Source organism: Falco biarmicus, chromosome 3 (assembly GCF_023638135.1).
Source record: "Falco biarmicus isolate bFalBia1 chromosome 3, bFalBia1.pri, whole genome shotgun sequence".
Taxonomy (NCBI): domain Eukaryota; kingdom Metazoa; phylum Chordata; class Aves; order Falconiformes; family Falconidae; genus Falco; species Falco biarmicus.
Window position 1 is genome coordinate 117,296,671 of NC_079290.1, and position 22,658 is coordinate 117,319,328.

The following is a 22,658-nucleotide window of genomic DNA, read 5'->3' on the forward strand; positions in this document are numbered from 1 at the left end:
TAGCAGCTCCAAGTCTTAACTGAAGTTTGTCCTTGAATTTGATTACAAACAACACCAAGGGAAAAAAAACCCAACAAAACTAAACCTACATAAGCACACAGAGAAAAGCACCAATGAATTTTTCAGCAGCACCTAAACGGAAGCATTTGTCCTATCAAAAAAACCCCCAAATATCAGAATTTATACTCCCAAACAAGACACACGAGGGATTTTAACTATACCTTACAAATCTTTAAACGCAGCCTATACCTTTTAAATTGCATCAGCCCTCTAAAAATTATGAGGGAGCATAAAAGGGTCCAAGATATTTAAAGGTATAAGGTGATGAGAGATGCACCCAGAACAACTCAGCCAGCCACTTTTAACCATAGCCCTTCTCCAGACAGATGCTTCAGAAGGCTGAAACGAGTATCTTGACAGAGGTGCATCATACAAAAGCAATACAGCAAGCAAGGACACAGAATTCTATGCTACTTCACATTTCCCACCCTGAAGTCCCCAACAAGTTGCATTGAAAAGAATTCCCTAAACCGAGAGGGTCCCATTAGATTGGGAAGTTGCCGGAACTCCACGAGTTAATTGCTACTACAAGCCCAGCCTTCCATCTCTAATGAAAAAGGTAGCAAGTATCTCACCGTTTGAGTGGCACATGTCAACCTGACGCCTTTCTGTGTGCGCCCGTTACCTACGGGGAAAAGGAGAGTTAGGTGCAGAACTCGTGCAGGACCACCACGCTCACCCCGGGGAGCTCCATGCTCCTGGAAGCCAGGATGTAATTGCATTAGTGAACACGTTTGGCTGCCTTCACCAGCCCACACTTACGTTGTGATAAACTTTGCTTTGATGACAGATTCATAAGTTTAACAAACCCCACCTTAAAATCAAAGCGGCAGAGGGGTGAACTAGGGGGGTCCTTTAAGCCCCAGTTCCATGTTCAAGACAAGGGGATGGGCTTGTGATAGATACTTGAGAATGGTAATATTTAAAAAAAAAAGCAAATGGCAATTTTATACCTGTGTTATGTGATGTTTTATATGTGTGTGGTCTTTCTTAATGTAAAACTCTTGTATTTTTGTGGTTTATATGCAGCAGGACTGATGGCTGTGAGGGTGCACGCTATTTTGTAAAATATTCTTAGCCAGTTTTCCCAAGGAGGAAAAAAACTGAATTACTCACATTTTCATTGGCTTGTACCTGCATGTACAGTATTGGGGCAGCAAGTGAAGATGATTAAAGCCAGCTTGAAAACTTTTTCCTGTGCTTGAGTTGAGCTTCTCAACACACCCAGCCTAAAACCATGTGTAGCTTAAAAAAAAAAAGCCAACCCTCCCCATGCCAAACAGATATGCTGGGGAAGAAGGGAGGAGAATGAAACCCTCTTTTTCTGAAAAGAGCAGGTTTGGACTTGAGGAAAGAAATACCATCATCAATATGCAAGTGGAGCACCATCCGAGCAAGGCTCACGCAAACAGCTGAGCCCTCTCCCCTGCAGCTGCACACAGCCACCCACAAGCCGAAGGAAAACTGGCCTCTGTGTCTGTCCCTTCGGTGACTCCTAACCGCCCCCCCCAAGCCTTTCCTGTTCTCACTGTTACCACTTTTCGTTAAAGCTTAACATTTACCTTTTCGGATCGGCCTCGGTCAGGTTTTGTTGGACACGAGTGTGAAGCTGCAGCCCTAATAATTGAAGTTAATAATTGAAGTCATCCCCGCAGCCCGAGCTGCAGGAATGCTGCGTTTACCCACCCCCCTAAGCTGTGAGTCTCTCTTGTATATAAAAGTGTCAACTGACCTGATTCTGCCTCTGCTGAGCCTGGTTCTTTGCATGCTGATAGTCCTTCGCTTTCAGGCAAACACTGTTCTCACCTGACATTTGGGACGCAGCCCTGCTACAAAGCAGATGGAGTAGGTCTGATTTGGATGAAAGGCTCCAAAAAGGCACCTGAAGTGAACAACTCGCACCCGTGACAGTGTTTAACACAATCTGTTACGCTGTTTAAAAACAAGAGAAGTCAGCTGAGGTTTCACTGCAATATTTTATTTGGGAATTTACATATACACAGGATAAAGTAGACCACAGAAGTCTTGACTTCTTGCTCACGCCGATGAGTTTAAGCAGTTGTGTTCTACTGAAGATGTGAAAAGAAATCTGACCCACCCACTTCTTATGCCTAGAATTCAAATGTCAAAAGCTAGCCAGGAAGATGTACCAGGATTACACAGGAACAAAACAAAAAAAACCATGAAAAAAGTATAAATTAGGATGCCATAGTCATTTTAAAATTGTAATAAAACTTGCAGTGGGCTCTCAGCCCCTTGATAAGTTAACTCTCAGTTAGATTGTTAAAAGTTAAATACATCAATACCACATATTAGACAGAAAAGCCACTCTGAAGTGCAAGTTTCACATTCCAAACACCTTGCCCCCACACTGTGCGAGAATCCTGCTTGCTCACGGGGGGAGGGAGAGGGGTCTTCAAAATGACTTTGGTTCCAATGAGGGTTGGCGAGCCAAGCACAGCGAGGCCTCAGCTCCGGAGAACTCCACTCAAGGGAGGAGGTAGCAAGGCTTGCTTGCCCCTGGGCTTGGGTTAAAATCCAGTTCCTCAGCACCAAACAAGGTTTTCACCCCTCTGCTAACCAAACCCCCTACTAATACTAGAGTTTAAGTGATTTTTAAACAGCCTGATGCCACAGGCAGTATTAAGTACGGCTTTCCCAACTCGCTCAGTCACACCTCTGCTAAGATACCCAGCAGGACACCAAGTGCTACCCAGAAGCATTAGTGGAGGTTTGTGCAAGGAGGGGGTCCACCCCAGAAGAGTGCATTGACTGTGCTAAATACAGGGGAGCTCACGTTCTGATGACTTGAGGTTTTCACCGTGTCTGACAGTGAAAAGGCAGAGATGGGTCTCGGGGATGGAAGGAGGTTCAGGCTGGGCAGCCAGCCAGAAAGAAAAAGCCCTGAATGTCTCATGGAGCAGTTTTGAAGAACAGAACAGAAGGCAAAAATGGTCACAACGCAAGGGATCATTTCCACATCTGAGTGCTGAGGGACTGATTGCTTCCCTGGGCACCTCCTCCACCCATTGACTGTCCATATCCCATCACGCCGTTAGCTCCATAGAAGTTCATCCCAGCCATCTGCTGGGTCATCTGCAAAGGGGAGAGGAGGGAAGTCAAGGCTACGTCGAGGACACCGCCAGCCCACAGCAGAGGCAAAACTCACGATCCCCACCACATCCCAGGCTTAAGCAGGTTCTTTAGAAGGGTTATCGTGAAGCCACTGGCTCCTCAGGTGCATGCTCAGCTGAGGAAGTTTTCACTTCAGCTAACGTTGCCCTGATGTTTGTTCTCCACCAAGCACCAAGACCTCTGACCAAGTCACCCCTTGGTGATCCTTCGGTTTGCCTGTGGCATCAGCAGAACCTCACCCAGCCCCAGGAGCCAGGCTGTGGAATCACTGAAATCTCCAGGTAACAGGGTTGGATTAGTCACATGTGCCTCCCCCACCCTCGGGTCACCAGCAGATGACACCTCACCTGAGCGATGTTCCACTGAAGCTGCTGTGCTGGCTGCACACCATAGACTGGTTGGGGAACTGCTGCCATGCCAGCCACGTAGCCAGCCTGCTGCGCTGCCATCATCCCATTGGGGACACCGATGACAGCAGCCTGCACGTTACCCACGTATCCAGCTGGTATGGCCATGGGAGTCACCATCCCGGCAGCTCCAGGCTGGGCCATCATTCCCACCGATGGTGCCATCATGCTTCCCATCATGCTGCTGGAGGGGGCTACTCCTGGAAAGCTAGGATACGCCGCTGCGGGATAAGCCATCTGAGCTGGGGCCATGAACATGGCTCCTGGAAAAAGGCAGAGAAGCAATGAAGGCAAGAACTGCTACACTCATTGCCAGGGGCTGAAATGCCAACCTTTAACTCTGGGACTATCACAACATTCTCTTGGTCCCGAAACATCCAGACTAAGCTGCTTATTATGCGACTCACCAGTTCTCAAGAAGGACCACCTACATTCCCACTTCTCCGCTTGTCAGCTACCAGGACACCCCACCCACTCCGAATTAGTGCGCTGCCAGTCAGCAGCTCTATTCTGAGAGCTGTTACCTTGCGCAGGCAGCTGAGGTGTCTGAGAGCCGTACAAGGAGAGGATAGAGTCCTTAGAGAGTTGCTTCTTCCCCGCTTCCTCTCCTTTGCCTCCTGGCTCAGGGAAGAGATTCAGGTTTTCGGGAACAGAACCAGCACTTCCAGATGTTGGCATAGAGCCAGTGACCTGAGACAGAGGCAGCACAAGTGCAACAGCTGCACTCAGCACTAGGGGAAGACACAGATCATCATCTCATTCCAGCATCTAACGAGGCTTTGTCGAGCACTGTTATTCCCTCCTTACCTTCCTGGAGTCGGAGTTTGATCCCACCGATGCAAAAAGATCAAGATCCTTCTCCAGGCTGCTAGGCCGGCCGTTTGTAACCGTGGCTGTCACAGGAGCATCTGGGAGAAACAAAGCCGCGATGGATGCTCACCCAGATGGCCTCAGGCTGAGGGGCAGCCTCCCTGCCAACATGCCACTCAACCCAGTGACCTGACCCCTAACCTGCTGCAGCCACACACTGCCAGCTCTTTGCTCATCCTGCTGGTGCTGAGAAGGAACTGGCTGGGGACCAAGAAGCGTACTGCGCCACAACTGCCCTGTTAACCTCAGAGCAGCTGGGAGCCATGCTGTCTGGAGACCACCACAGCCGCTCCTGTAACGCTACAGGCGCAATCACTGCACCAGCATAAAGGAAAACATAAGGAAAACTTTCTGCTGCAGTGTCAAGCACCATGCTCGAGTTGCACTGGAGTAATTAAGCAAAATGCTCTACGGCTCCTATCAGTTATTCTTCACCTGAGATGGAAAATAAGTACTAAGAGCTCATCAAATTCACAAGCTCAAAGATGGACAGGGTCAGGGTAACAGTGTGGTGACGCTGGAAAGGCTCTTACCAAGTCCCAGCAAGTCCATTACTGGTTCGGTAGATTTAGGGGAACTTTTTCTAGACTGCTGCGTTTCTTCTTTCTTTTGAGGCTAGGGAAAAAAGAACATCAGAAGCCTTGTTCAAATTCTGATTTTGCTCTGCTACTTTAGAGGCTTTAATGAGATTAACCCTTAAAATTCTTTTTCCAGGGGCCATAAGTGCTTCCAAAGCAAACAACTGCAGAGTATTACACAGTTTTATTGTCCCATTATGTTGGAACCCACCGTCAAGTTCAAGCATGCTCTAAACTAGCAAGAAAGTAACTGCTCAAGCTGGAAAGCTAAGCAGGGAGTAGCTGGATTCCAACCTGCTCAGAGCTGCATGGCAGAACACATCTGCTTAGTATCTGGTTGAGCAGAGGAAAACAAGCTACTACCATTAGTGTGACCGAATGCATCCACTGCTATGACCGAGGCCAGAAAAAATGCTTCCATATCAAGCTGGATTACCTCTGATCTGCTTGAGAGAAGTCTTTACAATTGATCCATGACCATGTCTTTTGGTCTTACCATTTTCACCTTCTCAAAGACGATAGGTTCCAGTTTTCTTTCTGATACTGGCTCATTACTCCTTTTCCATTTGTCATCTTTTTCCTTCTGTAAGGAAAAAACACCCCACTGACATGAGGGTCAAAACTCATGTCATTACATAAAGAGAAAGTTCATGTAGAGCTTTACATGATGCTGTTACTAATCTAAGAAAACCTCAAAGATACAGCTGAAGACCTCTGTTTGAAGACAGCCCTGCTTTGAGGAGTTGGACAAGACGGCCTTCAAAGGTTCCCTCCAATTTAAATTCTTTTGACAGAATGACTGAATGCAATCAGCTTCAGAGAAGAGCTTAGTCACTAATACAGGAAACATTTAAACTGTCTATTTTCATAGTGTCACCGCTTACTCATAAGGCAGACACACACTTGCATCTCAACATGTATTCAAGCTTCTGTAGAAGTGATTAGAAACAAACCCTAAATGCGTTGATGTCAATACTTCGGTCCATGTATTTCTTCTTTTCATATTTATCCCGAATGAAGCTCTCCACAGCTCTGCAAGCAGCTTGTTAAAGACAAATAATTCAAGAATAGAAGACTTACGTAGTAGTATTTGACATGTGGATACAAGGTACAGGCTGTAACTAAACTAATGACTGTTTAAAGAGCATTTCCAGCAGTAACTTTCTTAAAATAATTTAGTGTTGGATCCAACTACTTTAGCTACTCAGTTTTTGCCCTTGGGTTATTCCAAGCATGGCAGTGCTATAAAAGGTATATTAAATCAGGGCTTAAATTCCTGGTGTATTTTCTTCACTGATTTATATTTACTTTAGCAATCACTTCAGAGCATACATATCATTAACACAAATCACACAGCGGTTGGAGAAATGAATCCTGTGCATACAAAAGCACCTCAGCCACCAGCTCAAGACAAAACAAAAAAATGTCGGAGAGGTTCTCCTGTGTTTCTTTAGATTCATGTCACCACCCCCATTGCACCCAGCATCTAGAAACCCTCCTGAAAGGTAAAAGTTCCAGCTTAAATTTTCAGAAGTGTTACGCCTTTGTAATCTGTCTCCACTGAGAATTTTAAATGCTCAGCACTTCTGAAAGTCAACCCTCCTATTCACCACAGACTCTACAGTGCATCTCACACAACAGTTTCAGGTTGTAACATTTGCACTGCCCTTCTCCACCCCTACAGCTCAGAAATGACCCTTTTAGCCCTCTTCTGCCTCACTCTGTAAGCAAGCAGCCTGCAAGTGAAGCAACACTCAGAGGGTGCCTAGCTAGGAGCTCATTCTCACAGCTGATGCCCCAGCACGTGAAGTTAAGCCTCCTGTGCAAGAGGAGCAGCTACAAAGCCACAAGATGAAAAGACTCCACATTTCCCCAGCAGCAGAGGAAGAAAGGATACTGATCTGTTTGAGGTCGCCTGAAGTTCTCTGGCAGGTAGGCTTCGTAAAGACGATTTGCTTTTCCATTTCCCATCTCTTGCATGCACTGCAATTCAAAAGAATCCTTGAGCTGTTTGTTTTACAGACATTAAAGCCATACTAGCATGCCAGGTTACCAAGCAAGAGTCTGTGTTAACTAGAAGACATGTGTAGACTTTTGAAGTCTGTTCTGTACCTGAAAGCCACTCTTCAGGCCTTTGGTGCAAACCTTCTAGCTGGGAATCCTTGATGCAGTCGTCATGATCCCCCCTCCCCTTACAATCAGCCAGTCCTAAGCACCACAGCATGATATATAGTCAGAGGTAAGATAAACAGCACATCAGGAACCTGAAGTCACCCTGTAAGTTCAGGATTTGATTTCTGGAAACCTCATGGAGAGCAGGTGGGCAGCAGCTCCTGCTCCAGACAGTAGCAGCCACTGGCATTTTTACAGAAACTTGCCGAGCATTTGTCTTTACCCTGATGTTTGCAGAGCCTGAAATGATGACATTTTCCCTCCCGATCTAACCTAACTTGGCGTCATCTTCCTGCACCTTTGGCCTATTCAGACTTTGTTGACTTCCAAGTTTACCAAGCCCCGCTAACAGAACAACCCTGTTCACGTTTCGCTCACATTACCTGTATCTGTTCTTGTGTCCACTGGTCAAGATTGACGGACTTTACCCTGGATATGTGAACTCCTAGGTTCCTGTGGATCCCAGCACAACGAATGCAGATGAATACACCGATATTCCAGGATGCCCATCGTGGCCCTGCAAAGAAACACAAGTGTTTCACATCAAGTCAACCTGTAGTTGCCTTGAGCAACTGAGAAACTGTACCAAGTGAACTGGGACTGAGGCGTTTAGATTTTCATCCAGATTAGCCATTGGAATTAGACATCAGCAGGATGTCTAAATATTGTCTCCCAATCATTAGACTTAAAGCTAGTATTTCATTGCCTCCCTCTTCCATTTTGAGAGCTCTATGCAAGACAAGTCTAAGAGGAAGAGGGAAGAATAGGCAAACAGTCAAGACACTATAAACCCCCGATTTCACCTTGCTTAAACCCATGTAACAGCCATGTCAATATAAGCCCGTGTTCCTGCTTTAGCAATGGAGAATCTTTCTCAGATAACCTTACTGCAGTGGAATCTGTTCCAGAATATTCACTACTGCTCTAGGAAAAGCAGCATAAAATACTCAGCATTTGACACACGGACCAGAAGAAGACATCAAGTCTTCTGCAGGGGGCTACAGCTGAGTAAGGAGAGCAGAGCAAAACCCGGTACTTTGGCCACCAAAAACCTAGAGCCAGGGGCAGAACCCAGGTTGCAATCCTGGCCCAAGACCGATGGACAGTTCACTCCGCAGTTTCTACAGCTCAGCTCAGGTTCACAGCTTGCATGCGGCTTTCAGACAGGCAGGACAGCTCCGAGGTGTAGAAGGGAGATCATGCCAGGGTCAAAAAAACCCAAACAATCCACAGGGGAAAGATTAACAAGCTTAGTTTTACTCACTGCAAACAGGTCTCTGAAGGAAACCCAGCAAATGCATTACCGAGGAGGTCCACAGGCACTGCCACCACGCGCAGCCCCCCTCCCAGCCAGGGCCAACAGACCCTGGCCATGGAAACCCTCAGTCCTGCTGAAGGAAAGCCAGCTTTGGAAGTAGTCCTCTGCAGTACAAGACAGGCAGGTTTTAAAACCAAATCATCCGTGGCAGCTTCCGCCATGGGTTAGATATCCCTGTCCATGCTGCCCAGGCAGCCACTGCACAGCCACACCCTGAGTAAGGGACCCAAGAGCCTCCAGTAAACTAATTTTTTCTTTTTTTCTAGCCCTTTTTCTAAGCATTACAGGCATTGTGGCAGATGAAGAGTTATTCTGTCTTTTCTTGCCATAACTAAAATAGCAAGCCTCAAAGCTAATGAGGCTGAGGTGGGAGGGGGAAGAGGGGGAAAGTGTAATTTCAAAGCCCTAAAAAAGCAGCGCTGTATTTGACTCTCCTAGATATGCTAGATTGTTGTTAACAGTTTAACTCCTATTTACTGGGGAAGCCTAGAGTATCCCGAGGGATTTGGTGCCGCTCATGCTATCAGTGGCTCATGGTCCCTTCCAGGGCAAAGGCATGGAACCTCTAACTTACCTCCAAGTACCTATTCCAGCTAACTCATGTTATGATTTTTTTTTTAAAAAAAAAAAAAAAGAAAAAAGTCACCTGGCCTGCCATTGCATTCTGCTTTTTCACTTAAGAGTGGCCTTGGAGAATGGTACTAATTCAATGAAGCTGGTGAAAGTCACTTCCCAGCTTAGGAACAGCTCTTGGTGAAGACCTTAACAGGAGCATACTGCTGCCTATACCTTGGTTCCTTTACCATACCTGTCAATATCAAGGGCTGAACGCAGCAAAGCGGGGGCCTGTACTTTCAGCAGCACCTGAGTACACCAGTGACAAAGTGAGACGTGGGGACAAAAGGCTTGTTCAGTGTTACGCCTGTAGCACACCAAGGTTGAAGCCAGAAAACTCTGCTCCTTCATTTCATTTATTTGTGCCCTTCTCCCCAAGATGCACCCTGAAGGCTATAACGTGAGACTGCCAGCAGGATTAAGCATGAGATTCAAGGTTAGATGTAAACTCTAGATATATTTAGCCTTTATAGGACTAAAAGGATTAATAGTCAGCTAGATACTACATCAGGGCTATAGTAATCAGCTCACTGGTTTGTCACATGTGCTAGCTCAAGCCCCTGCAACCTCCTCCTACCCTGCGATGCCACATAAGAGAATGACTCAGTGGTACAGGCTGTTATAGCCACGCTGCTTTAGTGTTCCTTTATTTGTGATGCAGGATCTGAAATAGGAAGGGCTGAGTGCAGGAGTAACAGCTGACCACTGCTGCAACTCTTAGATCCCAGCTCTGGATGACTCCAATACTGAAGCAGCTTCGTTATGCCTGTGAATATTTTTTTTAAAAAAAAAATACGTAGGCTTTCAAAAATCCTCCTAGCAGCTAGCATTTGGTTTAGAGATAACACTGTTACACAACCAAGGGTAGTTCTCTCCACTGACCCTTATTCCAGCCAGGGTTTGGGTGTCCTTGCCATGTTCAGGTCTGCAGCCTCGAGGAAACGCCAGAGGTCTGGGGACGTGGGGCTGTTTTTGCCAGAAGTTTGGGGATGGGGGGTCGTTTTTGTTTGGAGCCAGGGAGAAGACCGATGGCAGAATTTCAGCAGTCTGTTCTCTGACACAGTGGTGACTCTAGAGCCACTCAAGAGCAATACTTGGGATGGTTCTCCAAAATATTGCCCAAAGCTCCGCAGCTCTGCAAGGCGTATGATTTTGAATTCCAGATCCAAGCACTCCATACTTTGGATATAACTAGCAATTCTTTTAGCCTAGTTACACAGCCTTGTATTCTAGCCACACTGTGATAAAAAGAGGAACAAGATACAGCTACACCCCTCGAGAGTGAAAAGCTGCTTTAAGATAAGCAGCTGCAGAAGAGAACCACTTGCCTCAACAGCAGCGAGAGGTTGACACAGCAAGACGCAACACAGGGAAGAGCTGCTGCTCGAATAATCAGTGCTGAGCAGCACGGCAGCCTGTCGGCAGCGGTGCGAGGCAATCCGTTTTGCCTCCCCGAATCAAACTCCAAATAACATCACGCTCGTTAAAATTATCATTTGGTGCCTTGGGCGGTGAGGAACACTACAAGGGTTTCTTTCGCTGAAAGCAAGGGTATCCCAAGCAAGACAGCCTGGCCTAAGCAGGCTGCCAGCAAGGAAGCAGCAGGACAAAGCTCAGATGTCCTGGTTAGGTTGGACATAACATGCAGAAGCACCAGCCCAAGCACATTCTGTTTTGACCTTCAGCTTTGCTAGTATCCAGTGCAACCCAACTCTTAAGATAAAACGGCATTTTTATGATTTTATTTATGATGAAGGACTTCATTTTGTGGGCAAGGGGGGGATGGGTTATCATGTAAATGTACACAAGCCTCCCACTTCCCTCTTTTGAGGGCACGACGAAGCAGCTCTCGCTAGAAATCACAGGAGGAAGTGCCCAGTGAAGCTCTGGCTGGGGAGAACTTCATAGAGTTGCTTCCCCCACAGTTTCACATGCTATTTTCAAGGTGACTGACTTGCAGAAAGACCCAGGTGGTATTTACAGATGAGAGTTCGGTCACATGTTGCAGCATTTAACTTCCCCAAAACTAAGCCAAGCTGAAGACTGTATACAGAAACTACAGCGACGGAGCGATGACAGAAGGGGCAAAACACCTTCACGGAAGTTAAGGGTGAAATGTTTTTATGTGGGTAAGTTGCTTTAAAGAATACCACAGCGGTGCTTATCAGCATTGCTAGGGCTGCAGCAGAGCACTATCTTCCCTTGCAGCCTCTGTGCACACCCTGACACCACGAAGTGCTCCCAGGAGGGCATGCCATGCCACAGGGACCACAGTACCCTCTGGCTTCACCTAATCATGGAGACTCACATGCAAAAGATTTTAGGACAAGGCTAACAGAAGCATTTTGCTTGTTAACCCGCTAGAAAGCGGCATAAAAGAAAGTGGTCCTCGCATGAATGCTCTTGCTAATGTTCTAAAAGCCACCAGACTGCTATAGAGTTTAAGGGCTAAATGAAAACTTGCTTCCCATATGCAAAACTGGGGGTTTGCTGCAATGACAGCCAGTATCAGACGTGCAAGCCTAATGCTGCAGTCACTTTGGTTTCAGTATTTTGACTAATTTTAAACTTCCGCAGTAAGTTACATGGCACTAACCTTAGCTGGGCATAGCTTGTTCTGATCTGATTAAGCATCTCATGCCCCTGTACATCACCTCATACGTGCCCAAATCCTTTCTGGAGAATGCCAACCATCTGCAGGTGACAGTGAGATTAAAGAAAACACCAGTTTTGAGTAAGAATCAAAACAGATTTGAAAGCCCAGCTATACACTTGGTTCTGGCACAATATTAAGGCTAGATGAGACCACCCTGGGATATATTCCTAGCCTGGCAGCGGTTGCAGGAAGATCACGAGCTTAAAAGCATCTATTGCTCAGTCAGTTTTCATTTCAGAAAGCTGCATTGAATATTTGAGCGTATTCCCAAGTGAGGATGCGCCACCATCCAGCAGAGACTAGAAAGCTATGTGCGAAAAACCGAGCTGCCTGGGCAGTGCTTCCATGAGACAGTTTCACAGCCTGTTTTATATCCCAGCCTGTCAAAATAAACACTGCATACCAAGCTGGTCATAGCAGCTTCAGCTAGCATCTAAGCCAGAATCATTAATGCCTGCAAGGACTGCCTGAATGATCTGCCCTTACTGGAGAGGCTCCCAATTCCCTTCGCAACCCCAGCACAGCCTGGCTGTTCCCCTTCACATCATGTCTTCAGTCACTTTGCTGAAAGTTCACACCCTCGGCATTTTTAATCAAGGAATCCCAAGGGGATTCACTCCTCACCCTTTATTCAGGCATTAAAATTTTGTCTCAAGCTACTCACACGAGTTTCTTTGGTAATAACCCTCCAAAAGGCATTTAAAAATAAAACAGAAGTTGGCTGCAAAGCCAGTGCTCTTTTGAGAAGGGGGGGGTTCAGGAAAAAATAGATGCTTTCATAGGCAGGAAGGAGAGAGCATGGCTATTCAAAGCCTAATGAAATATTCTTAGTGCAAACAATCGTTTGCCTCGCAGGCTCCCTGCCTGCAAGCACTCCAGCAAAAGCCCAGCTGTAAGAGGGAAATGTGCCTGCTCAGCCCATTGATCCCCCCTAACACTGCTCCATGTGTGGGACTATGGCACCGCACAGCCACCCCCTCAGCACTCACAGGGGAAGGGGATGTGGGAAATCCTCCCTGGAGCCAGATAATCGCTGCGAGATGACACGCACATCCTCTCGTACAAGCCTTCACCAGTACTTAGAAATTTCTCATCCAGTCAAAGTTGAAAAGCCCTAATTTTTTCCAGAGCCAAATGAAGAAATAGTCAAGTATCCAAGAGCTTCCTTTGACTTGTGGCTTCCTTATTCTGGAAAGAGATTGCTTAATGACTTACTGAAATTCATTCCACTCGTAGAAAAGCTATGACAAAGGCTGTCTTACAAAAGAACTTCCTCTGCTCTTTACTGCAGAGATGTGCTCTACAGTCAAGCATTCAGAACAGCTTGGGGAAACGAGGCAAACTCTGCTAGTAAGTAAAAAGCACAGTTAAACTCAGCATCAAGATCTCTAAATTATGCTGTTTACTCACTAACACAGGCTAGTGAGTATGGCCTGAGCAGGGCCATACTGACACAGGGCTCACGGACCTACCACTGAGATTTGTGAAGTGCTAACACCCGCTGTACCCCCCAGATTTAGTACCAGGCTAAGCTATTTGATTAGTTTTCAGGAAGCCATTGGAACAGCTGCTAAAGCCAAAAAGCTCTCCAAGGGAGTCTGATGAGGATATATACCTAGTCAAGTAGTTCAGCGGTTCAAAAATTCAACTTCATTCCGCTCCGAAAGACGCAAGGGCTGCTTTCAGAATTTCTTTGCCTTCCCCTTTCCCCCCCCCCCCCCCCCCCCAGTAAAAGACTGCTGCATTAATTATAGGTTTTAACCACTCTTAGCAAGAAAAAGGAAGAGCCAGAGGCATCTATGGGGGTTGAGAATATAGACTCCAACAACAGCTTGGAGCTTTGCCTTAAAAAATCTTCTTGGCTGCATTAGTAGCAACCAGTATATTCTCCCCAAACCATAATGTTTGCTACAGGTACCTTACTGGCCAAGTCAGACCAAGCTGACTGATGCTGGCTCTGTTTCCTCTCAGGAACAGGCTTTGAATCTTCTACAGTTTACCAGAAACGCGTAACACTGAGCGTCTCGTGGCCTCGAAGGAAGCTACGCAGCAGCATTTGATCTAACTTTGAGTAGCAGTAAGCTCACAGCAGCCTTCAGTGCACCTCTTATCACTGCGACCATCTTGTTCTTTGAAGCAGCACTGCGATTGTACAAACGCAGATGGAGCAAGGTGGAGGAAATTAAAACAGATGCTGCAAACAGCAAGGTGGATCCTTCCTGCTGTTTAAGAAAGTGATGCTTATTACTTCAGCAAATAAACTGTGAAAGTGACAATTTCAAGGAGATGCTATAGTGACAATCCATGCAAGGGGGCTCGTTAACATTACCAATACCGATGGCAACACAGTCTAGAGAGATAAAAAAAAATCAGTCAGGTTTCACAATCCATGTATTCCCTGTGGTCACTAGGTTTTGACCAAAATTACACACTAGTCAGTCCTGGAAGTTACTAGGGGAAAGGCAGCAGATTTCAAGGAGGCCTGAAATTCCATGAAATGCAAAAAATTTTGGTAGTTTGTAAACACCATCCTCGTGCCCAAATGCACATGTAAACAGAGCAGCAGGATGGAAACTCCCACTAGCACTACTATTTTACACCATCAAAACTCAACTTAGTTTCCCTGCCATCAAATCCCTTATGTCTTTAATTCTTCACCATGTGTTAAAAGCATTTAGACTCTGCCTGCCAGTCTCATTTGAGTTGGGGAGATATGCAGAAGTCACTAAATCCTTAAAACAGCTCCTAACAGAGGAAGGAGTCTCAGCTCCTGGGCCACTTTTTTGCTTGACTGATCATCTCTTCAGTCTAGAGCTAGGCGTAAACTGGTTTCCACTATCAGTTACCAAAAATGACTTGACATTCATAAGGGTGTAACCTGGCCAGGAAGGACTGACATGTTTTGCCAAAAATAGAGGTAAGCAGTTTAACAAGGCATTGTAGGTCTAACCGTAGCACAGGTAAATCCAGCTTCGCAGTCAGATGAAGCTTTGCTCTTAAGACAGTTTCTCTTAAAAGCTCAAACTTTGTCCTAGATTTCCGAGGACACATGAAGTAATCACTATTCTGGATCAACTGAAGGAGACCAAAGCTATTCTTGATTCTCTAGTTGGCTTTGATAACCTACTTGCATTTTGAAAGATGAATTACCTTTAAACTGCAGAGGCATTTTCTGAAGAGGCTGGCACACGAGCTCCTGAACATGTTTGATACCTTATGTAATTCCTCTGGCAGTTACTATAGGAACAAACTTTTACTAAAAGTTGCAGCTATGCTCCGAGAATCACATGCCATCTCTGGACCCTTAATTTACACCCTCTGCTATACAGCCACTGGCCACACAGGCTCTCCATTCCACAGGTGGGTCAACCGAGCTGGTACAGAAGAACAACGCCATTAAAGCTGACATGGTTTGCCGAGATGCCTCCCGCTCAGAGGATTATCTTTGTTACCTATTTCTGGCAGATGTAGAGACACGCATCCATGTTATATGACTCAGAGCTCTGCCTCTCTTTCCTTAAAGGGTATCTTCCTACAACTCTCCCAAGCACAAACCACTTCCAGAATAAGTCCCCCACTGGAAAGGCTGATGCTTTTTCTGCACCCCCCCTCCCTTGCTTTGTGGCTTGAGTGGGAACCTACAACTTACTTCAGGCAGGTATAGGTAGGGTCAGGCTCACAGCTAGACAGAGCTGCGCTCCCGCCCTGCCAGAGCCCTGGACCACGGCAGCACTGCTCAGGCTTCTCAGATGAAGGTCACTAAGGGATGAGCCAGTCTCACAGACAAAGCTAGTTTCTGAACATTTACACCCACCTGAAATTAATACTGCTTTATGCACAAGATAGTCCTTTCAGACCTGATAGAAGAGTAGAACAGTTCGAAAGCAGAAGAAAAAATGCAGGGCTCATTAAGATAACGGCAGAATATTGTGACTGCAGCTAAGAATTAAAACAAGTACACAAGCACATATGCACCCGCTCTGGCAAGCTTCCATTACATAAGCCTGAGCTTTCTCCTAATACAGGATTTTCTAAGGCAAGCTGAGAAGCTTTAGTCCCACCACTTTGGTTTTTGAAGCCCACTGCAGGCAAACTATGCATCGCTACCCACTGCTCTGTTTTCCCATAACGAGCATTTCTTCATCACATGCAGTTGTTCTAGGCAGCTATTTAAAAAGTTAAGTCTTGAAATTGCTTTTGCTGAAGAGGAAACTCAGCTGCAATTCAATAGTCTGCTGATGGAAGAGTTGAGTCAACAGATTTTTGTTGAATATTAACAACATGTTTTATATTAATACTCATTTGGCTGGACTAAACCAAATGTAATAAGCCAACTCTCCCATTCCACTGGAAATCATCCCTCCTTAACTGCACCTACCCCAGCCCCAGGATTTTCAACCTGCTCCTTCTGCTCCCCATCCAATATTTAACCACCTCTTTACAGTTTGGGTTTGTTGTTTTTATGGTTTTTTTTTTTTTTCCAAAGTTCTACCCTGTTTCAGAAAAGACTGCCTGAAGAATCAGATCTGGCTTGGTGTTGTGTTTAACAAAGGGTTTCCCATCTAACCACTGAAGTTAGAAGAAGGGGTTGATTTCAGCACGGAACCCACAGTTCTCACAAGACACAAGGATGAAGGGAAGAGTCAGACAAACCAGGAGGAGCACAGGGCAACCTTAACTGATGGACAGATACCGCGGTCCTCGCTGGTGCTCCCTGTGGAGGAACCTGCCATTCCGACGTCAATGGAACTGGATCCAAGGAGCCTGTTGGATAAATAGGACTGGAAGAGCAGAGGGGAAGAGTTTGGGAGAAGGAGAGAATCAAATAGAATTAGCTGTATCTCACACAAGTTCAGCACAGAGCTTTAGAGTCAGAAACGCAGAGAAGAATCCAGTTAACATAAGTGTTACTCAACACAAGACATTTCCCATCTCCTGGAAGGTACCTGAATGCTTAGGTCAAGTCCGACTTGCACCAATTACACCACATCCCTCCAGCTACGCTGCAATTTCAGCCTCCAGACTCAATTCTGATGTTCAGCAGTGAATCTTCTGATGGACACTCAGTACAGTCAGACTGCCTGACAGTCATGCTACCTCACACACGAAACCACAACCACCCTCAGAAAGCCCTTCGCCATGCACTGGTAGAAGAGGTCCCCCCCATCAACAGCTTCTCTTTTAAGGTGTTTTGTTCAAGCAATCTGTACAGCAAAGGCTGTCAAAAAGAGGATTATGCTAATTACCTCTCCAGCTGTTAGCAGACAGCCATGCTACCACCTTAGCCATGCTGGGCAGTCCCAAGGGGAGAGCTGCATCACTGCACGTGGTGCTAGGACTCCATGCTGGATCGCTGCTTTTGATCATTAATAACAGTATCGTGACAGTATTCAGAGCTGCATGTGAAACCCACTGAGACAAGAAACCATTGGCTGTGCTTGCAAGGGGAAAAATCTGCTGTTCTGTTTGTGCCCAACATGGGTAGATTATGTCCTAAAGGCTGCCACTGAGCTCCCGAGTCCCATTTTGATCATGTAATGAAGACCCCTCTCAGACACACAGGTTTTCACCCCTAAGCTCCACTGCAGCAGTCTAGCCACACTCTGCTTCAGCACAGGATGTACCGCTTGGTACTTGTCCAGCTGCTTTTGATCAGATCACCCCACTTACCCACACTTTGAACAGAAACTCTGCAATACAAAGAGGAAGAAGCAGGGGAGAGATCTCACCCAGCTTCCTCCAAAACAAAAGCCTCTAACCACTGCAGCGTTTATTGCTGCAGAAGCAAAAAACCACCCCGAGCTTTCTTTCCCAGTTTCCACGTCGTCCTTTTTTCCCCCTCCTCCAGCAGCTCAGACCCAGGACATTAACAGCTGTCCAGGGAGGCCATCAGGCTCGTGCTTCTGCAGCTCTTTCAGGCTCCTCTGTGTAGCTCTTCCAGAAAAGCTACGCACAGAAAGCACGTGAAGCCACCAGTGTCTCCAACAGCCTGTCAGAAGAAACACCTTGCGAAGAATGATGTGCCCCACAGAAGCTACTTGAATCCCAGCTATATGAGGGAAGGAAAATATATTGGAGAAACCTAGTCTTCCTCCCTTATCACACTTAAAGGCACGAGCTGGATTAGGAATCACTTGTACACACTGCCTGATGGAATGCAAATAATAACACGAACACAGAAGGCCACCTTCTCCGTAAGCAATCACTTTGAGGGCAGAAGAAATGGAAGATACCCAACTGTTCACCAGCATGGCATAATAAACAAGAGCATGTTCACTACACTGGTCCCAGAGTGCTGAGTCCAACCAGCAGCCAACAGCAGAGAGCTGATGTTCCTGAAAAGCAGACTTTTCCCCCAACACTGAGAATTCCTGTAGAGGATGAAATCAAGCAGGTACATACTAGCGCTGCGGCTCACACTAACAGGTACGGTGATCTCGTTTAGTTCTGTATATAGAAGTGGAAAAAATACAGTAATGAAACCCAGCAAGTAGTTAGGTCATTGGGAACAGGCATAATGGAAGCGTGGGTGGCATCTGAACAGCCTCTGCCTATGTGTCATGCTAGCTTTGAAACGCTCAGATCAAGCGGCAAACCACTACAGAATTCAGTCACTTCAACATAAACCCAGATGGTCAAAGGGCAGCGTTTTAGTGTAAAGCTGTCTCGATAGGTGCTGTATGAGCTGCCAGGTTCTTACTCCGCCTTCAACTTTGCTGAAACTCATGCAAAAACCCTTAGGATACTGAATGTGAGCTGACAAAGGAGGGAGCTGGCATAAGAAATAAAGACCTGCCACTACCAGCTAACCCCCCCAGCGTCATTTGCTACAGCAACCAGATTTCAGCCGTGACCTTGGCAAACTACTACTCACAGGACTTTACGCGAGCACATTCTTTGTGCGTCTCAACTAGCATAGCCAGACTTGCAATCGGTTAAAACAGAGCGACAATCAGCTGTACAGAAAAGCAGCTATCCTCTCAGGCAGTGCTAGAAACACTGAGGGAAGCCACCTGGAGCTAGCAAATACCACGTGGCCTCTCATTAGCACAGACTTGCAGAGGTTTTAGTTATTAAGAAGCCATATATCAAATAAAATGTGCTCTTTACTCTGCACAAGTACACCTGGGGCTCATTTCCATAAGCAAAGCTGAAGGTTGCAGTTACAGCAGCGGTTAAGAACACCAGGCCCTTCCTGCCATTGCAAACCAGTTCCAGTGCCTTGCTGGGAGCACACCACATCAAGCCACAATAACCAAAACACAGCCCAGTATCACGCTTTGACTGGCACCAACTATCAGTCAGATCCCGGGCTCGAGAGCTTATCTCATACAACCTCCGTGGCCACAATCTCTGTACATTGCCCTCAAGAATGAGATTTCACATCTCCACGAATCTCATTAGCATAATGGATAATTATTTTGTCAGATAACTCAGTGCAACAGAAGCCTACGCTTCATGACTGAAGGAATCTATCTTCCCAGACACAAGCAGCTTCCAGCTTTTGTGGGAATGCTGAACTGCACACTTCGATTTTTTTTTTTTTTATGCAGTATTAACCAGAATACCACATTTCCAGGAGGTACTGTGAACGGGAGAAGCTACATAATCACATCAAAACAAGGAACCTGGAACTGTGAGGAGAATTTGTTTCCATATTTTGTACGTATCTTGTCTTTTGAGGCATGAGACAGTAAAGACAGCTATTTTTGCCCTTGGTGCTGGCATTAGGCACCAAGAGATAAGGTATTTGCAAAGCAAGAGGCACATTCTGCTCTCTGCCAACATCACAATGTTCAATCTACATGGTCAACCAAAGCAAGTTGTGAACCATGCCTCAAAACACACCATCTCCAAGACAGGTTGTTACAATAAGGCGACTACGTTTTGGGGTTTTTTAGGGCAGAGCTGAAAGCAAATCTTAATAGCACCCTTTTTAATGTTGTTCAGCAGTGCTCTCTGCAGTTTTTAGAGGTCATACTGAGGTGACCAAGACTCCCACTTACAATCGGGCACAGAAAGACAGCCCTTGCTCTGAGGTCATTTAATGCAGCTATTGGGAAACAAGCCTCAAGTTCAGATCTCTCCAAATCATAACTGCACATTAAAATAGGATTTTAGGTAGGCATGGGCCCCAACCTCAACTCTTGTGCTACAGGAAAGCAAAGCATTTCACAGTAGGAAACTACAGAAATATATCTGCATCACCCTGGAACAAGTAACAGTTGTTTTGTTAAATTGTTTTGTCTTCTGGAATGCAAACATTTACACCTGACTTCCTCTCTACCCCTCTCCCACTCCTTTCTAAGAAAGGTAAGGATCACAACATGCCTTGAAATCAACACGAAGTAGAAAAGGAAGCACAGGACAAGGACCCGAAATCCTTTCAGTGGCGCGTGCTCCAGTTCCTTTCTTCTCCTTACACACTGCACCTTCTAATACTGCTCCTACCTGATCCTTTAACCGTGATCTGCTGCCCACATTGCAGCTCTAAATTACAGGATATTACTCCTCCGGCAGGAATGCCCTCCAATATTACGCAACGCCAGCTTTCCAGGTTTCTCTTAACACAAGACTCCTGCAGAAGAGCGGTCCCCAGATGCGATTCTGTGTTTTGATACCGACATCCCAGCACAGGCAGAGAGGTGATAGATGAGTTGCCAGCAGCAAATCCCGGGCAGTTCCCACTCACTGGCTGAGGGATAGTCACAGCCGAGCTGCAGGAGCGGGGTCAGAGGCACCCGGAGAGGTTTCTCTGCCAGGAGCACTGCCCAGCCTGCTGCAGCGACTAACAGCGAATTAAATAAAGGCAAATCTGGGCGGTTTTTTTATTTATTTACGTATTTTCGGCCGAATACCAAGCGCCTGCTCCAGCAGCGGGGAAACATCTACCCTGGAAGCACCCGGCCCCGCCGCAGCAGCCCTCGACAGCACGGCCAAAGCCTTCTCTGCCCCCTCACGGGGGAGGCCAGAGCGCGGAGCCGTTGCCCCCCCAGGGCCCAGCCAGGCCTGCCCTCCCGGAGCGGGCGCCCTCCCCTCCCGCCGCAGCAGCAGCTCCCCCGGGAGGGGGGGACACCGGAGGGCGCCGAGAGCTCCTCGCCCCGGCGGCAAGCGGTAAGGAGAAGGACGGGGGGGGGCAGCGCCCCGCCACAGGCCGGCACGGGGGGGGGACACAACCGCGCCGGCCCCACTGGCCCCACCAGGCCCCGCCGCCCCCCTCAGCCGGCGCGGCCCGCGGGGAGGCCGCCGGTACCTTTGGCCTGGCAGTCGGCGCAGTACTTGTTCTCCTCCTCCACCAACAGGCTGGCCAGTACCGCCTGGTACCGGTCCACGTCGCGCACCGACTTGCCCGTCATGGCGCGGCCGGCGCAGCCCGCCCCGCGGGTCACGGCGCCGCCGTCCCGGGCACCCGCCGCTTCCTGCTTCCGGCCGGCGGCGGAGGCGGGGCAATAGGGGGAATGAGCCAATAGGCTGCAGCGCACGCGCTTTAACACCTTCCCCCCGCCGCTCCCCCTCGCCGTTGATTCGCTTAGAAGCCTCAGCGCCCGCGGGAACCAATCGGAGGACGAGGGGCGGGTGGCAGGGGAGGCATGAATGGGCATGGTCACGTGACGAGCACGGTTGGGGCGGAGCCTGGGCAGTGCGGGGGCGGGGCGGGGCGGGGGCTGAGCGGTGCAGGGGTGCGAGGGGGGCTTGGGGTGCGGGGAGGGGTTTGGGGGTGCTGCGGGATTTGGAGGGCTGGCGTGGGGGGTTGGGGCGTATTTGGGGGTGCTAGGTGGGGGTGCTGGATACTAGGGGGTGGGCGTGCTGGGGGGGGTTGGAGGGCTGGCTGGGGGAGCAGGGGGCTTTGGGGGTACTGGGTGGGGGTTTGGGGGTGCTGGGGGTTTGGAGGGGTGGCTGGGAGAGTTGGGGGGGCTTTGGGGGTGCTGGGTACTGGAGGGGTGGGGTGCGGCGTAGGGGTGCGGGGTGGGGGTGCTGGGTGAGGGTTTGGGGTGCTGGGAGGTTTGGAAGACTGGCTGGGGGGTTGGGCTTTGGGGATGCTGGGAGGATGCTGGGTGAGGGTTCAGGGTGCTGGGGGATTTGGAGGGGTGGCTGGGGGAGTTGGGGTGTTTTGGGGGTGCTGGTGGGGGTGCTGGGGGACTTGGTGGGACTAGCTGGGAGATTTGGGGGGCTGGATGGTGGTTTGGGGTACTAGGGGATTTGGGGGGCTAGCTGGGAGTGCTGGGATGCTGCCTGGGAGTTTGGGAGGTCTTCTGAAGGCTTGGGGGACTGGGGGGCATGGAGGTGCTGGGTGGGGGTGCAGGGGTGGCGGGTGGGGGGTTCAGGGTGCTTGGGGGTTTGAGGGTGCTGGTGGGGGTATGGGGTGCTGGCTGGGGGGGTTTGGGGGGACTGCTGGGGGATCGGGGGTCTGGAGGTGCTGGCTGGGTGTCCAGGGGTGCTGGCTGGGGCAGTTTGGGGGGATAGGGGATTTAGGGGTGCTGGGTGGAGATACAGAGGTGCTGGATGGGGGTATGAGGTGATGGCTGGGGGACTTGGGGGGGCTGCTGGGGGACTGGGGGTCTGGAGGTGCTGGCTGGGGGTGCAGGGGTGCTGGCTGGGGGTTTAGGGATGCTGGATGAGAGACTTGGGTGGGCTGCTGGGGGCTTGGGGGACTGGGGGGCCTGGAAGTGCGGGGGGTTTGGGGATGCTGGATGAGAGACTTGGGTGGGCTGCTGGGGGCTTGGGGGGACTGGGGGGCCTGGAAGTGCTGGCTGTGTGTCTGGGGGGACTGTGTGGGGGTTCAGGTTGCTGGGGTGTTTTGGGGTGCTGGCTGGCTGGTGGCTTGGGGTGCTGGCTTCAGGATGGAG

The 22,658-nt window shown here is 48.3% G+C and overlaps 1 protein-coding gene across 2 annotated transcripts; it reads right to left on the reverse strand.

The window, feature by feature from the left end:
* Nucleotides 1-2,017: 2,017 nt before the first annotated feature.
* Nucleotides 2,018-21,245, reverse strand: SMAP2 (small ArfGAP2). 2 transcript variants are annotated; one of them, XM_056332098.1, is made up of 10 exons: nucleotides 21,065-21,245; nucleotides 7,606-7,739; nucleotides 6,948-7,033; nucleotides 6,004-6,082; nucleotides 5,547-5,633; nucleotides 5,006-5,087; nucleotides 4,410-4,510; nucleotides 4,127-4,292; nucleotides 3,543-3,865; nucleotides 2,018-3,156 (listed from the first exon to the last, which is right to left on the reverse strand). In XM_056332098.1, the coding sequence occupies exons 1-10, from the start codon at nucleotides 21,165-21,167 to the stop codon at nucleotides 3,031-3,033; spliced, it is 1,287 nt and encodes a 428-aa protein (XP_056188073.1). In that variant the 5' UTR covers nucleotides 21,168-21,245; the 3' UTR covers nucleotides 2,018-3,030. The 2 variants fall into 2 exon arrangements, with proteins under 2 accessions (XP_056188073.1, XP_056188074.1); XM_056332099.1 differs by lacking the exon at nucleotides 21,065-21,245 and adding an exon at nucleotides 13,730-13,752.
* Nucleotides 21,246-22,658: the final 1,413 nt, after the last annotated feature.